General features: G+C 31.4%; 2 protein-coding genes across 2 annotated transcripts in view; one reads left to right on the top strand and one right to left on the bottom strand.

Annotated features, from left to right (window-relative positions):
• Positions 1-1,049: 1,049 nt before the first annotated feature.
• Positions 1,050-18,213, top strand: part of LOC145314016 (uncharacterized) — an 83,887-nt gene continuing 66,723 nt past the window's right edge. The window contains exons 1-4 of the mRNA XM_080153743.1: positions 1,050-1,294; positions 3,433-3,496; positions 4,341-4,392; positions 6,330-6,383. Coding sequence (XP_080009869.1) covers positions 1,204-1,294; positions 3,433-3,496; positions 4,341-4,392; positions 6,330-6,383 — 261 coding nt within the window. The 5' untranslated portion in view covers positions 1,050-1,203. The remainder of the gene's footprint in view (positions 1,295-3,432; positions 3,497-4,340; positions 4,393-6,329; positions 6,384-18,213) is intronic.
• Positions 15,982-18,202, bottom strand: LOC145312926 (uncharacterized). Its single transcript, XM_080152135.1, has 4 exons — positions 17,734-18,202; positions 17,388-17,552; positions 16,516-17,018; positions 15,982-16,001 (listed from the first exon to the last, which is right to left on the bottom strand). The coding sequence occupies exons 1-4, from the start codon at positions 17,943-17,945 to the stop codon at positions 15,982-15,984; spliced, it is 900 nt and encodes a 299-aa protein (XP_080008261.1). The 5' UTR covers positions 17,946-18,202.

The following is an 18,213-nucleotide window of genomic DNA, read 5'->3' as shown; positions in this document are numbered from 1 at the left end:
GTTGATTTTTATCCTTGTTGGGGAATAGAATAGTTGGTGCGCGTCCTTTTTATGAATATACTTTTTTTTTCTTTACAGCTTAACACTGTAGTGCCGTAACCTTCGGGGTTACCCTAAACTAGGGTTGGGCCGGATATCCGGCCATTTTCAATATCTGGCAATATATATAATCTTTTATATTTTACTACAAAAATCCCTACTTTTTAAATTTTAAATGGCTGTAATTTTCTTATTTTTGAAGCTAAATTTTTTTTTCTTCAGAAAGTGTTTATTTATTTGAAACTTTTATAGGCAGTCAGTGGCTTAACTGCAGCCGATTTTTATAAAGAAAATTATTTCTGCTATTTCAATATCTGGTTATCCGGCCGGATATCCGGTATCCGGCCAAAAAATAACCCGGCCCAACCCTACCCTAAACCCAATATAATATAATCTAAAGTAAAACATAATAACACCTAGTAAACCCCTCCATGCTTACTTTTAATTTATTTTCAAATTAGGTGGTTGGGGGAAGTCTGTGCTCTTTGAGGCACCTTAAGGAAAAATCCATTTATAAAAAACAAAACTCAATTTATTGTCTGTTTTGATATACCTTAGGATTTCTAGATATTTGTTGAGATGCTACGCTTATATAAAACTGCAATACAACTTATCATTCACATATATGTACAATATACAGAGTTATAACAATACATTCTCTAATTAGATTATTTTTACGGGATATGATTGAAAGATTTTTGCATTGCAGATTTTCTACTGTAATTTGCTAAATGAATAGATAATACTTTGATTTTTTTTAACTTGTTAAATAGTTATCTATTAGAATATTTTATTAAAAGAAAATAAGAACTTGGAGTAGAAACAATCCCATCTTATTTTTGGTAATTTTCACATTTTATTTTTATCCATTCGTCTCAGATTTTTGTATTCAATCATATGTGATTAAAAATCAACAAAATTTTATTATTTTACAAAACTCAAGGGTTTAGTAAATATTTTTATTGTATATCTCTAAGTTTTTTATAGGTCATGTTTTTCTATTATTTTTCAGATTAAAAATGTGAAATAAAGAACGTGATTTTTGCAAAATATGCTGATTTAAAGTTATCTTAAAGAAATTGTGTCAATATGGTTAAAAAAGCAAAAAAAATTCTTATTTGCGCATACTTTATGGCTGTAGCTGCCAAGTGAAAAGCAGCTTTAATGGCAGGTGCTGCGGCGGCGGCAGCTCAGCTCAGGAAAGAAAGAGAAAAATCTAGGAAAACTACCGAGGCAGCTGCGGCTGAAGCTGCAGGTAAAGGTGAAAATATTTTGGTTTAATACAAATGCGCCTTTAAAAATTACGTCAAACTGGCCTACCATTGTTCAGTTGATATGCATACTGGCCTGCCATTGGCAATTAATTCTGTGTATTTGCCTATCATTGTTTATTTGTAATGTATGACGTCATTTTTTACTATAAAGATATCCTGTTTATTTCACTATTAATGTCAAGTAATTGACTTAGCAGGAAAAAGTATTACTTATAAGCGTTAGTTGGAGGGGACATTGGAAGATATGTAAACATATATTTTCTTGTCGAATGCCTAATGAGTTGTATAAAAATCTTGATTGGTTTGTACAATATAGCAGTAAAAGAAGGGGTAATTCTGTTTATTATTATTAGTGTTGACATCAATTTAGCATCTATTGTCTTATCCCTCAAGATCCCTGAGTACTCCACTCAAACACGATACCTTTCTGGTAAAACGTTTTTATATGACTAATAGCATGGAATTGGACATAGGTAGTATATATTTTAACTATTTTTACCTAATCATAGAAAAACAAGGATGACAACATCCATAAGTAGCGAAGCACAAAAAATCGTTGATGGGAATACGTACAAGTAGATTTAAAAGGTTTTTACTAAAATCAAGAATAGATTTATTGGATAAAATAAACATGAAACCTTGTTTTATTTTGTATGATGACAATGGTCAAAGTAAATTATGTTAAAGATGTTCATAACAATGAGAAAAATCATTTTGATACTGATATCCCAAAAAAGTTTGAAAATTGGATAAAAATAAACAAAGATATGGGGAAATATGTAAAACATATAAAATAGCCAAAAACCTGATAAAAGGCAGTCTGGCCGCCACGGTTGTTTTCTTAAAACGACAAAAAATTAATTTTTAAATCCTTAACTTAGAAAATCAGACCATATACACTGAAGATATGGAAAAAAGTGTTAAATATATAAAAATAGCCTAAAACCTGCCAAAAAGGCAGTCTGGCCATCATGATTATTTTCTCTAAAAGACGGGAAATTTAATTTTGATATAAAAAAAAATTTGAAAATCGGACTATAAACACTGAAGATATGGAGAAAAATGCTAAGAATATAAAAAAACAGCCTAAAACCTGCTAAAAGGCAGTCTGGTCGTCATGGTTGTTTTCTTTAAAAGACGGGAATTAAATTTTGATATGTATAACTGAAAAAATGTTGAAAATCGGACCATAAACACTGAAGATATAGAGGAAAATGTGAAAAATATAAAAATAGCCTAAAACCTGCTAAAATGGCAGTCTGGCCTTCATGGTTGTTTCTTTAAACGACGGGAAATTTAATTTTGATGTCTCTAACTGAAAAAATTTTGAAAATCGGACCATAAACACTGAAGATATGGAGAAAAATGTGAAAAATATAAAAATAGCCTAAAACCTGCTAAAAATCGGTCTGACCGCCAATGATGTTTTATAGTCAATTGTGCTCCTTAATGATGGGAATGTTGTCAAAAAATTTCAGAATTCTATCTTTTATAGGAGCTGAGTAAATCCCATTTCCCCCATAGCGTTACGGACTGACGGACTGACGGACTGACTGACGGACTGACGGACGGACGGACAAAGTGAATTACAGAGTAGCTTCGCTACTAATAATTAGTTAAACAAACAATTTTTACAAAAGTTATATTTAATCCAACTTTGCATTACTAAAACTATAAATATGTAGCCATTCATAATGTTATCATTCATTTTTTAGTTTGGCTATAAAATAAATTTCAAGATTTGATAAAGTCTCGCCAGCCGTGCTTGTATACAAGTATGTTATCTAATTAAAATTTCCTCAATTGCTAAGCAAGATAGTCGGATACACATTTTGTTTACATTCCCATTTGCCTAGTTAAGTCAGAACTCCCTATTCAATTCAATTCAATTTAATATTAATATTAATATATTCAAAAAATAAATTGAAAATAGGGGGGGGGGGGAGAGGATAGATTTTTATTTGTTTTCATTTGTTTGTTTATTACTTTAGGTCAGATTTGAATAGGTTATTTCGCTTACTTGGTAGCCCATTATTAAAAATTCATTTCAAAAGTAAGAGGGGCTTCAGTGCTTGATAGGTAATTTTATGGAAAAAAAGCAAATATTATTATTTTTTAGGTGGTTCATTGACACGGGGAGGACAGAATGCATCTCTAACCAAAGCAGACCAGGCTAATCAAAGGTAATTATATTAAATATATAAAATCTATATTTTTCCTTGCATTGTATAGGAGTTTTCGTAGTAAAGATACAAGTGTACGTTTCTTCTTTTGTCCTTTTGTCTGTCTGTCCCCTTTTTACCTACTATAGGATATAGCCATGCTTGTTAAAATAGTTTTGTTTAACAGTTAGGGAGTTGAATCCATTTTTATAGAAGCAGAAATATAATCTATGATTACGGTTTTGACCCTCTAAAAGCGTAATTTACCATTCCACGTTCCCCTCTCTTGGTGATGATATCATCAACGCTGATACGATTTTTAAAATTTACCATTCAACTTGCATTAGAGGCGAAACTGGAATGGTACATTTACGTTTACATATCAGCGTATTCATAAACATTAATTTCCTTATTTAAATCGGCATAATAGAAAAGGTATATTCTAGTCATTATTTTTATTTTACATAAAAAAAATTTAATTATAAATAGTATTTTATACATTCCTACGATTAACATAATTTAAAAAGGCAAAATTGAAATGATAGATTACAAAAATCCCTATCATCACCAAGAGAGGGGAAAGTGGAATGGTAGGTTACGTTTTTTAGAGGGTCAAACCCGTAATCATAGATTATATTTCTGCTTCTATAAAAATCGATTCAACTCCCTAATTGTTTAAACAAATGATTATTTTAAATTATATCACAAAAGTAGCAATCATCAAATATAGAAATAATATACTCGATCAGACCGAGGGACAAATTTAATTACATACGGGACGCTCAATCATACCGTTTGTAACAGACAGACGATCGGACTTTTCAAATTATAGAGCTGCTTTTCTACTAAAAATTATTTTATTTAGGTTTGATTGGAGAAAGGTTGCGGCTCAAAAACCAGTAAATCAACAGACTGAGGTAAAACATTTTAAGTGGAAAAAATTAAATAAACACAAAATTATGTTTAATCATTGATTTACCACCAAAAAGTCAATTATTGTGTTTATAAATACATTAAAAAATGCATGAAAAAATAGTGGGAAAAGTAATCATTGATAATTTAAAAATCGATCAAAAATTCGACAATTATTTTTAATGGAAAAACTAAAAGTATATGATATTTTATGAAGGTCTTTAAATAAATGTTTAAATAGTTATCAACATATATTTATAATCTATGTACACAATGGCTTTAAATTTTAATCTTAATATCTATTGTTGAAAGGAAGGAATAGTTAATCTAAGAAAAATTATTTTATAAAGACAGTTTTCTTTAGATAATATATACTCCCTGATAACTTTAAATGTTTTTATTCTAAAAATACTCAAAATAAAAACTTTAGAATACAGGTCCTGAAACAACGATTTCAATTCATTTGAAGCAATTACAATAATATTATTGAAATAGTTATGTTAGTTTAGTATAATAATTTATGGCTAAAAAAGTGTTATTTCAAAACATACCTAAAGTATAAACACAAGGAGGGAGGGAAAATTCTACAATAGGTTTTGTTATGTGTATGCTTAATTTCATGGTACTTTTTCAAATCTTTATTAGGAAGTACAAACTATTCAGTGTCTTATATTTTCAACTGATAATTATACAAAAATTTGGTTTTATCCCAAAGAAATCTTAAAGATAGATAGATTTAAAAGGGCATTTGGAATCTTTCTCAATCGTTAAAAAAGAACAATTAATGTTTTTATATAGCCACTCGCTAAAACCATAAGGATTAACAGGCTTAGGAAACAGATAGATTTATATGCATCTTTATTTAGCTGTTCTAAAAGTCAATGGTAAACATAAGAATAACAGCACGTTTTGATGTTTGATAGTCTATAACCTCTACTGTTATACAATAATTTTGATATCTGAAAGAACAGCTTATTGTTTGCCTAAATGCATAAGATGGCTTTTAGAACTTCATCAAATGGTGAGCAGAAAATGGTCACAGTTAGATTTAGTACTGTACAGTTTTTTTAATGTCCGAAATTATGAGAATCTACCCACAAAAATATAAAGGGGATTACTCCTTATATGAGCTGACAATGTTAAACAAATGATGTGTATGTCTAGAGGGACAAAGTCCAAAATGACTCAAAGATTAGCCATATGACGTCATAAAATGAGGGAGACGAGAGGAGAAACCCCTAAAATAAAGAGATGGATAATCCCTCATTTGTATGACGTCATATGGCTGATTTTGAGTCATTTTGGGGTTTGTCTCTAGAGGGGGTTAAAATCGGGAAGGCCGACCTTGTCAAAGTTAAAGTTTGTTAAACAGATAAATATAAAAAGTTATGCTAAACTAACATATCTATATTGTTAACTTAAATTATTCTATAAAATTTCTTATCATGCCTTTTTTAAGCAATAATGGCTAATAGAGTAAATTTTCTTGAAAGATCAAAGTCTAAAGCAGGGTTAGGTAGCCGCTGGTAATCTTTCACTATATATAGTACAGAAAATGTTAAATTTATTGGCAGCTGGCTTGCTGCGGCTGGCTAACCCTGCTGTTTTAAAAGAATTTACCTTCTGTTTTAATCTTTCTTTGACACTCTTGAATCAGGAAGGGATGGGACATTGGACTGAAAATTACACTAGTACCCAAACTTTTGTAGCCAATTATCTCAATTATTGGATCAACAACCATGGGTACTTTTCATTGAATTTTGACTGGTTAATTCAAATCTATTGCTGTCCAAACAAGAATTTTAATATTCTGAAAGGGTTATCTTATTTTTAATCATTGGATATTTTTATCTATTTACCGTCCATTGTCTTATCCCTTAAGATCCCTGACTCTTACTACTGCACGACCTAATGAAAATGTGTGTGTGTTTTGTTTGTTCAGAATTATGCGGATGGCGGCCCAGACAGCGGTCATTCTACGGGACAAGCGGAAACGGTGCGCGCATTACCTTTCACACCACGGCAGTGTCCGCCTTAATGTCTATAAGTATCTCCCATCAAAAATAAAAAATAAAACGGGCACCCATAGTTTTACAAACACGTGTTTTAATATGTTGGCTTGAAAACTGGGGGACTTTCATTTAATCTTGATGGGGCCGGGTGGTACAAAATAACAGTGTCCAAACTTTTCTACCAGTAATATATAGGTTGGGGTAATCTGGTTTATCATATTTGTGGATACACAACAATTTATTTTTCATATAGACATTAAGGGGGAACTTATTATTTTCTTCTTTTATTGATAAAAAATCTAACTATTTCATATTCAATTTCTTAAAAGACATTTGTTGAAATGCATGGGTTTTAAACAATAATGTATTTGTGTATAACAATATATTAAATTTAAAGATATATAAGGCTTTTTTATATCTTAAATTTATAGCTTTGTTAAAAACTTTTTTAAAAAGCATATTTGTCTAAAATGTTTAAAAACACAATTGTCTATGTAAAGCTTTAAAATAGCCAAAAAACTTACCATAAAAATAATAAAAATTGCACTTAGTGAGAAAACGCGAAAAGAATCACTAGCCGTCGAGGAGGATTTAGAAAGCGGCCACGCCAGCGGTCAATCGCGGCCACCCAGCGGCCATTCTAGGCCGGCTAGCGGCCGGTCACGGCTAGGGAGCGAAGCTACTCGTACCTCTGCAAAAACTTCTTTTAAACCGGTTAGTTTAGATTAAGGATGTTGATTGGAGTATTGTTGTTGGTATATTTGGTAGGAGGGAGTCAATTTTTAAAAGTTAGTCTACCGATATTTATTATATTATAAGGTAGTTTACTTTAGAAATATTTTACTTGCACTTCTATTCATTTGAACGTTGTAACTAACGAACATATAATGAAATTATAGAGTAGCTACAAAACACAAAAAAGCGAAGTTTTTCTATAATAAGGGTCGGTCAGTCCGTCCACAACGGTTAGCTATTTTCGTTAATTTAGGCAGGTTAGAATTGTCTTATTGATTTCAAATTTTGCATAGTGATTCATGTAGTAGTTAGGTAGGATTTAGAAAGCATTGCAACTCTATAATCGTTACCAGAATGTTCGTACGTCCATTTTAAACATGTTGATTTTCAACTTTTTTAACAGAAAATTTTTATTTTATATTTTTGATTGGACTGTATTTTGGAATACTTTTTCCTAGAACAACATAGTACAATATTATAAGCGGAGCACATCTATAATCAATTTCTAAAAATGTAAGTATGTCCATAAACAATATCCTGTATTTAAGCAGTTTTTCAACAATTTTACTTAAAATTTTGTTACGACTTTTATACATTTATATTCTAATTATTCAGTTCTAACACTCTACAGTGTTAATGTTTGTTTGTCCTACCGTTTCAGAGATTCGCTTTTATGGATGTTGTCATCCTTGTTACTATAGATATTGGTAGACGAACTTTTGTTATAATTTTTATTCTCAAACATCTTTTTTTTGCTTGCCTATTTTTCCTAAATATTACCCTTATATATAACTCTTGCATTTTCTATCGTAACTTTAATGTTGTATCTTTTTATATTTTTTAGGTATATAATTTATTATCAAAGTGTAGTTACTAATTTTTGAAACTCTAATTAAAGATTTATTGAAAAACAAAATACGTCATAAATGTATCGACCTTAACAACAAGTATGATTATATCCATTAGTTTTGTCTGCGGACATATAAATGAAAAATTTTCCAGTATATAACATCGTATTACAGATAATTTTCAACGAACATTGAGATAAAAATCATAGGATTGATACTAGTGTTGTTAAGCCGGGCCTTCGGCCTTAAATTTTTTAATTTCTATATCCGTGTAGACCTTTCTATAATACGCTACGCTCCTCTAAAACCGAAAATACCTATTATTTACCGATATGAATAACAAATTATCTATATGAATATTTAATTTGGAATTCCATGGCCATATAATCCAAATTTAAAATTGAGGACTTATGGATAAGATATTATATATAAGTACCTTTTTTATATAAAAGTAACATAATATCAAACTGTGTGTGTTTGTAGCAAAGGATCTCGCTAACAGCTTAACCAATATGTTTCTCCTTTATATTGAAGATTTTTAATCGGGAAAGGTTTTAAACGATATTTGGAGAAGAAACAACAACCCTCCGTAGAGAAATCAACACTAGAATAGTTATTTCTCGCATCGTATTATAAACAGCTTTCCGCGGATATAGAATGTACAATTATAAGATTAAAACCAGATTTTTTAGCCTTGAGGTGCCGAAGGAACGGGCTAAAAAAACTGGTTTAAATCTTATGATGGTACATTTTTATATTCGTAGAAAGCTGGATATAATACGATGCTAGAGATAGTTTTTTCGTATGGATGAGAACCGGTTCCTATCCACCGGATTCGAATTAATACGAGAAAAAAATATTACCCCTTAATTTTCAAGCAAAACAAAACTCTTGATAAATGAATGTCTAAATAATTAAATTGCGTATAAAAACCCAAATTTTGTCGGGGTTCGATAGTCGCTCTAGTTAATAAGCCACTATTAAAAGCGTAGCTGCATTATAATCATTACCTTTAAAAAGGCCGTGCATCCTTTTTATGCCTGTTGGTATTTAGGCACGAAACATTGGTTGAAATATTTTGTAATATTATTTAATTGTTTTTAAAATGGGGACTCATTGGACAATTAGACACTATATGTTACTAAATTTCACAAGTTATATATTTCATTACGCATATCTAGTAAGTATATTTTTCATTTATATCCAAAGCATATATCAGACAAGCGAAGGCAGCTACCAAACCCTGAAAAGATAATTGTATTGGTTGTGCATTTATAAAAGTGTTGCATATACTTCTTTCCTACATATTTCTCTCCCCAAAAATTATTGTTATGCAAAAATGATACATTGTTTTTTTTTGCATGTGTGGGGAAATTATGCAATTTTAGTTTGGTTAGGTTATAAAATGTTTTAAAGAGGTGATGGGTTCGATTCCAGAGCCCATTTTTCTAATTAGAGTGTGGCTTATGCCAACCGACAACTAAATGAAGTAGGCAATGATAGTTTTAGTTTATAGTATTTTTCAAAACATACTCAAAATCGTAAACGATGGGTGATTTCGTAGAGAAATGTTACTGTTTTCAATATTTTCAAAATACTAAAATAACCCTAATAATATACAAATTCCCCGATATTTTCAAACGACCGGAAATTGAGACTTCACACCTCTGCTAACATTTTCATACGGAGAGAAGGGGTCAACTTATGCTAGATTTGGGATGTATTTGTAAAATACTACATATGTTCACATATCTTTACGGTCAAACATTGTCCAGAAAATCATAAAAATTCCGGAAAATATTAACATACGAATAAGTTTTACGACCTCACTAGAATTTTATGACTTGAATAATATAGGTTTGGTGAATAGTTTTTTTTTATAGCATCACGCAATCTCGTAGCCAGATTATCAAGATAGTTAATCTTAGTTCTTATTGCTAATTTCGCTTGTTTTTTTATTTCCATTTTGGCAGCATTTCATGCTTAATAAACCAACCAATCACAATTAAAGAAAAAAAGTCTCCAAAGTTGTTATTGCTAATTTATCTTTTGACTTTTCTTACATATTTTTTTGTGAATTAATGTTTTATTAAACCTTAATCTAATTATCTATCCATTAGTTTGTCCATATATCTATCTATTAGTTTGTCCGTATATCTATCTATTAGTTTGTCCGTATATCTATCTATTAGTTTGTCCGTATATCTATCTATTAGATTGTCTGTATATCTATCTATTAGATTGTCTGTATATCTATCTATTAGTTTGTCCGTATATCTATCTATTAGTTTGTCCGTATATCTATCTTTTAGTTTGTCTGTATATCTATCTATTAGTTTGTCCGTATATCTATCTATTAGATTGTCTGTATATCTATCTATTAGTTTGTCCGTATATCTATCTTTTAGTTTGTCTGTATATCTATCTATTAGTTTGTCCGTATATCTATCTTGTAGTTCGTCTGTATATCTATCTATTAGATTGTCCGTATATCTATCTATTAGTTTGTCCGTATATCTATCTTTTAGTTTGTCCGTATATCTATCTATTAGTTTGTCTGTATATCTATCTATTAGTTTGTCCGTATATCTATCTTGTAGTTCGTCTGTATATCTATCTATTAGTTTGTCCGTATGTATTATTTTTTAAAAATGTTATGTAACCCCCCCCCCCCCCCCCCAATCATATTTCTTAAAATATCTTATACGTGAGTCACACACAAAGTAGAGAAACAGGTGCACATATATTGTTAATGAATTCTGGCGTGGGGGGGGGGGGGGTTACAATGATGCATCAGATTCAGAAGTAGCTAATATACCAACCAAAGGTTTTTTTATAATATCTATATGTGATACTTAATTTTTCAAAATATTGCTTGACTTTGATGTATCAATGATCAGAAATAGCTATTTATTTATCTAATATACCAAACAAAATTTTTTTTTATAATAATTAATATAATATCTATATCAGTTACTTAAGTTCTCAAATTTAAAATATAGCTTGAATTTTCTAAAGAATAATTCTTACAACATTTCTGTACGAACACCTTGGCTGACCGTAATATCATGTTACCAGTTACTTACCACCACCCCCCCCCCCATATTCCGTGGGTAATCCCCATAAATCATACATTTAAATAAATACAGGAGAAGACTTTATAATAATAATACTCGAGTCCCCTCCCTCCTCTTTACTACTTACTAGTAATATAAATAAAGACATCTTCTTAGCTTTAACTTTACCAATTCCGAGCCTAACCAAGGAGAGCGCAAAATCTGTCGGACGACACGAAACAAACAGACCAATGAGAGTTCGAGTTGGGTGGGTTAGCGGAGATTGTTAAATAACAAATTAGCTGTAATAAATAATAGGTTTATTTCATATTGTTCAAACAAAATTGAAAAAACAAATACAATACATTATTATGATCCTGTTACTTTCAATTGTATTAATAAGTTTATTTCATTTTATTATTCTTTCATACAAAAAATACAATATTTTGCTAAATGATTGATCTCAAAACAATCTTCATCATGGCTTAACTTAAAAAATCCGTGAGGTTTGATTTGGGAACCAGGTTATTGAATCCGAGGAACATAAGTTCCTTAATCAGATGGCCCTTTAGGTTATACCTCCTTTCGCTGAAAAGCAATTTAAGGTGGGAAAATATTCTTTCCACCCTCGAATTGCTTACAGGCAGAAGAATAAGGTTCGCTAAGAGCTCCCTGATTTGTGCTGGGTACTGGTCTTCTTCAAGCATGTTGGCAACTGTTCCATGGATTAGCTCCAGTGTCGCTGATCTGGAACCTCTCTTCTGTGCTCCTTTATCGTTTGTCCATTTTTTATAATAGTCTGTCAGTTTTACGGCATTTTGAACGCGCCATTTTCTGAGTCCTTGATACAGTTCCGATCTCATGACTGCAAGTTCATCAGTTTTCCTCTTTGCTCTTTCCTGTTGTTGTTTTTGTTCATAGGCCAGCTTTCTTTGTTTGAACACAGCTACGAACAGAGGTGATCCAATAACATTATCATCACTGCTTGTAGTCTCAGTCTCCTCCTGGACCTGTTGTTCTCCTGAATCATCCTCGTCCTCCTCGTCGATGCTGGTATCATCTGCTGGTGGCTCTCCTTCATTCTGTTCTTCATCCTCGCCAGAGTCAGACAATTTAGACAACTGGATCCTTAGTAATCTTTCTCCGATGATTGCTGCACACTGGTAGCCACGTTCAAGGATCCATTCTGCATATTCTTTATCAACCAGCTGACTGGGAAGTAGGCCTTCCTGTAAATATAAAGAAATTAATATTTGATATAAATTACATTTAGGAAAAAAAGTAAATTTCTCATACTTCAACATTTTAAGAAAGCCTAAAACTTTATCTCAATTTCCATCTCTCTATTATGACGAGTTTTTGTTGCAATTTTATTATTATTATACCTGCACCATTTCCAGGTTTTTGTTGCAATTTTATTATTATTATATAATTATACCTGCACCATTTCCAGGTAGGTCTTGCTGAAGGGGTGCAGAAACAACAGAGTTGTCCACCCTTCACTATTCAGCATTTTCTCTACCCTCTTCTTCAGATTGGCATACACTGTGGCAGCAAACCTATACATAAAAAAATAAAAAATAAAATACAAATAAATAAAATAAAATATGTTTTTAGATGGTTTTGTTTGTATATTGCTAATCCCCTCCCCTCTAACTACTACTTTGCTTCAATAAAATTTTATTTTTGATAATGATATCTTTATTAGTATGGCGCATTTTTTCAACTAAAATGCATCTTATTTATTATTAGCAAATAGTAAAACCATAAACACAAACCTGTTGTCACACTTCTGCAGGTTATCCAGATGTTCAAAGACCGTCTCCAAATTACTGAACATGCTGGGGATTGTTGCCTCCAGTCCTTGGGCGCTCTTGGTGATTAGTATGTCCACCCTCTCCAGGACAATTCTGATGTCTGCAAGCAAACCATTCTGAATGGCGGATGGCCATTTTACATCTTTGACTGAAACAAAAAAAATACTTTAAATATTATGTCATCACATAATAAAATAATTTTAACTTTTATTTATAATTTTGTGTCACCATCTTTGACTTAAACATAAAAAATACTTGAAATATTATGTCACCACATCAAAGAATAATTTTTATAATTTTGTGTCACCAAATAAACAAAACTTTAAATATTATTATAACAGATAACTTACTTCCTTGTGCTATCAGAGATTGTTTTACTTCTTGTAACAAGTCCTTATTGTTCAACAACTCGAAGTATCTCACGACCACATTCACTCTGCTGCTCCACCTGGTATCCACTGGTTTTATCAGTCTGAAAAAAAAGATAATTAAAATTAAATGATAAATCTAACTACGTTCAAAAGTTGAACACCCCCCCCCCCCCCAATCAGAAAATTCAAAATAAATACTAATAATTAACACTAATAAATAAACAACACTTACATTCTTTGCTTGTATTTTCTATACAGCTTTCTAATTCTCTTGTTGTTTCTCAGCCTGGACACTAGTTTGTTAAGTATATCCATTGCTGCTTTGTAATCCCTGTTCTCCTAGATACATACAAAAACAAATGAAAACAAATATTCCAAAACCCTTACTATTAAATTTATGAAAATAAATATTTCAACAAAACCCTTACTATTAATTTAAATTAAGCAAGCAAAGTACAAAGTACAACTACAAACTCCCAATAATTATTATATTACCTCACACTTTTCGCAGGAATCACCAAGGGCCAGTTCAGTCTGGTGATTTAGACAGGGAAGCTCTACCATAAACCCGTTCAAACGGGCACTTTCTTCTTGTAACTTTTTCGCTGCCTCGATTGCTGACAAAAAAAAACACATGTTAGTAAAAATTGAAATAAAAATGTTGTTTCTGATTAATATATTAATAATTTGTTGTTTAAATTTCAATGAGATGAGGTGTTATTTGTATCATTCTTACCAGCAGCTCTTTCTTGGGCAGCTAGAAAAGTTACGTCATACCAAGGCAATACAGGCTCTTTCTCAGCAGCAGGCTCTTTCTCAGCAGCAGCACTCAAAGTTCCTTCCCCTGCTCCATCATTATCTTCGACTCCTGACTCATTCCCTCCTGTCAGCTGGATGCCTTCAGAAATCAGGGTTTCTAGCTCTTGTCTGCTCAAGCCATGCTCCTTGTTGAGTAGCTCCATAAACTAGGATAAATAAAAATTTGGAAATTTGGAAATTAGTTTAAGATGCTGTGAGTATTGGTGCAAAAAATATGACGTAACAAAAAAAAATTAGCCAATGAGAGGCCGTTATTTAGAAATACTAGTTTTTAAATGTTTTTTAAAAATGATAAAGAAACTATTAAACTAACCTTTAAACAATTAGATGCACTGTCTGTGGTGCATGATAAGAGTTGTTTGTGCTTAAGTCCAAAAAACTCCATGACTCTATTGACAGCGGCAACAATGCTCTTGCCAGTGGAATCAGGCTCTGGCATCTAAAAACATTTATAAAATTTGATTTATGATTATTAATTTAAATATGAATTTTGAAATAATGAAATGATAATAATAGTTTGTAACTTTGTACCTCTTCACAGGTCAATAACACCTCTCTAGGTTCGTTGTTGTTCTTGTCAAGAAAAGTAGCTGAAACTGAAAATAAAAGATAAGTGTAAGTTCGTGTTGTTTGTGTTATATTATATTATATAATATTATATTAATATTAAAAAATCAAATGAATGAATTTATGATGAAATACCTGCAAGAAAATCTACGAATACTGACCCAAAATCTATCGTCAGGTGTACACCTATAACAAAATAAACAAATTATAAAGTTTTATTTTATATATATAAATTCAAATATCAATGGTAACTAACTCCCCTCCCCCCCATTCTTGACACATAAATTCCTGATTAAGCTTTTACCTGTATCTTTCATCTCAGATTTCAAGATCCCAACAAAATTGTTGTAACAGTTTGACACCCAAGCCTTTAGCTGCTCATCAGTTGGTGCTAATTGACGTGTCCCTTGTTCTAGCAGCTTTACTGTAATAAAATAAAAAAATCAAATTACTAACTTTTTAACTATATTAAATATTTGTTACTTCAACAATTTAAAAGTCTTAATAAGTCTTTTTATATTACTTACCTTTCTTTGCAATGACGTGATCCCAAAAGAATAGGAACGGATCCTTCATTTGTTTTAAGGATATCCGACCTTTTGACAGCTTATACACGTAAGAGTGGATGCAATCGAGCGCAGTAACACCCTCTATTACGATGGTATGTTCTTTTATCTCATTTCCTGAAAAAACGATAGCTTTTTTTACAATCGTTAAAGTCTTTTTAATTTGCATTTCAATTTATACAATTTCAATTCTATAAAGTATAAACGATACCTTGGCACCAACCGTTGAACTCTCTAATCTACTTAAAGATGTGTGTTTGTTTGTGTAACGAAAATGTTCTTGATATTTGATAACTGCTGAAGCCTGAACCGATATGGTTCTTCTATAGGGTATCTTCTCATAGGTCCTGGGCAAGTTTGTGACTATTTTGTATATAAAATTTGTAATAATATAATACTTACGTTTCTTTTGGTCAAAATATTTTCTATATTGTCTCTCGCTTGTGTAGGTCTTAACAGCATTGACGCAGGCCTTCGAGATGGTTGGGTGTTTCAGTCTCCAATGGTCCACGCAGCGCCTCACAAGATTGGTATCATCCTTAGTTTCTGCACTAAAGTCTTCTGTTCGCCAATTAGGACACCCTTAAAAATATATATAGATTAATGAATTAAAATTTGGAAAATATATAAAAATCAGTAATATCCTACTCCCCCCCCCCCCTCCTATGAACTATGGCAAAATATTGGTTTGTCTTGTGGGGGGTGGTGGTTATGAAATTTACAAAATTTATAATTAGAATTAATTATCAAATATTGTAATAAATAATACTTACATAGACATTTCAAATAAGGCTGTTTTCCCTCTACTTCCCGTTTGTAGTTACTGAAATAAATAAATAATGTATGTAAATAATGGTATGATACCGAACGAAAGTAATTTGATATTTCAGCAGACTGTGTAACTGTATTTTATTATTATAAAAAGAAATAATAATATTGACTTACTGTCTAATAAACTGGGTATGTATAATATTTTTTGCTGAGGTATCCATCTGCACCCGTTCGTTATTAAATCTCCAGCGGAAGTCTTGATTGGTTGTCTTTGGGATGTCTAAAATATATTAAAAGAAATAAAAATCTAGGAATAGCAAAACATTTATATTTAAATATATATTTAAATTTTGGGGAGGGGGATTTTTTATTTTTTTGGGGGGTGGGGGTACAGACACACAAACACACAGACAAACAGACATCCTGTTACATTAGTATAAGGATGTTAAGACAATAAATCAATTAACACCTACCTTTCATCTTGAATTCACCCTTGGCGGCTTTTTCCTTCTTTTCCTTAAACAGCATTGAATTATTTTTTCGTAGCTTCGGCCTCCCCCCCCTACCTTTAGGTTTGGTGGGGGTTTCCGTTTCTTCAACTTGTGCCTTAGATTTATTAGATTTAGGCTTAGCTGCCTCTGCCTGTATAGGTGTTGAAGTGTTGAAAAACTGAAATTCTTGTCCATTTTCTGTGGGGGTAACGGGCACAGACTGATTCTGAATCTGTGAAATCTCAGCAGGCAGATATTGATCTTCATATCCAAGTTCTTGTGCCAACTCTGCTACCCGTGGTTTCACTTTTTCGTACAGTTTTTTAGATGGGCCTGGAGTACTCTGTACTTCTTCATGTACGGCGGGTAAGCTGGGCTTCTTTGTTGACCTACCAGTACCAGCATTCATCTTGTTAGGCTTAGATTGCTTAGCTGCATGTACGGTGGGTATGCTGGGCTTCTTTGACCTACCAGTACCAGCATTCATCTTCTTATTCTTAGGTGGCTTAGCTGCCTCTGCTGGCACATTTAACTGGGGAATAACAGGGAGCACATATTCATCTTCTGATTCTGACCGCCTAAATAAATAAAAAAATAACATTATTGGCTTTTAAAAAATTTAAACTTAAAGACTAAAGTTTAAAAATTTTAAAAAATAGGGGCGTAGCCGCTAGTGTTATATATCTTATATATTTTTTATTTATATAACATGATATATGTTTGTATGTTATTTGTTTGTTTTCTTTTAAAATCTACAATAAGAGGCCTCTAGGGGCGTAGTCGCTAGTGTTATATCTCTTACCTATATCTTTTATTTATATAACATGAGTGTATAGGTTTAAAAAATATTATTTAAAAAATTAACACTTAGTTTTCTTAGTTTACTTTTAAAATCTACAATAAGAAATTCCCCCTCCTCTTATCTATTCTATACCTCTATCTCTTACCTATATCTTTTATTCGTTGGATACTGTTCTACTTGTTCTTCATGAAGATACTGTTGATGTTCTTCAATTGATCTCTTTACAACTTGGTCTTGATGAACAGTTTCCTCCTCAGGATCCTGCTCAATTTCTTCAACACCAGAAATATTTTGAGATTCCAAAGTCAAACTGAAATGAAATATTGTATGTAATAATAAAATGCGTCTATTTTATTTATTGGCTTTTAAAAAATTATAAATTTCAAAAAATAGTGTTATATATCTTACCTATATTTTTTATTTAAATCTAAAATCTACAATAAGAAATTCCCCCTCCTCTTATCCTCTTATTCTATACCTCTATCTCTTACCTATATCTTTTATTCGTTGGATACTGTTGAGGTAACTGTTCTACTTCTTCTTCATGATGATACTGTTCTGCAATTGATCTCCTTACAACTTGATGAACAGTTTCCTCCCCGGGTTCCTGCTCAATTTCATTTTCTTCTTGAGATTCCAAACTGAAATAAAATATTGTATGTAATAATAAAATGCGTCTATTTTTAAAATTAGAATCTATCATGAAGGAAAATACGTTTTAATTCGTTTATATTCGTAGAAAGAAATAAAGATTTAAGCATAAGAAAAATGCGTCTATTTTTAAAATTAGAACCTATCATGAAGGAAAATACGTTTCAAAACGAAAAAAAAATTTAAAATTAGAATCTATCATGAAGGAAAATACGTTTTAATTCGTTTATATTCGTAGAAAGAAATAACTATTATATAATAATACAGTGTGTGTTTTTTGAGAACTTTTTGAAACCAATTTTATTTTACCCAAACAAAGT

The sequence above is a fragment of the Acartia tonsa genome, chromosome 3, assembly GCF_053477335.1.
Source record: "Acartia tonsa isolate MP-2025a chromosome 3, ASM5347733v1, whole genome shotgun sequence".
Classification (NCBI taxonomy): domain Eukaryota; kingdom Metazoa; phylum Arthropoda; class Copepoda; order Calanoida; family Acartiidae; genus Acartia; species Acartia tonsa.
The sequence above is the reverse complement of the archived record's forward strand: the minus strand, read 5'-3'. Positions and strand labels throughout refer to the sequence as shown.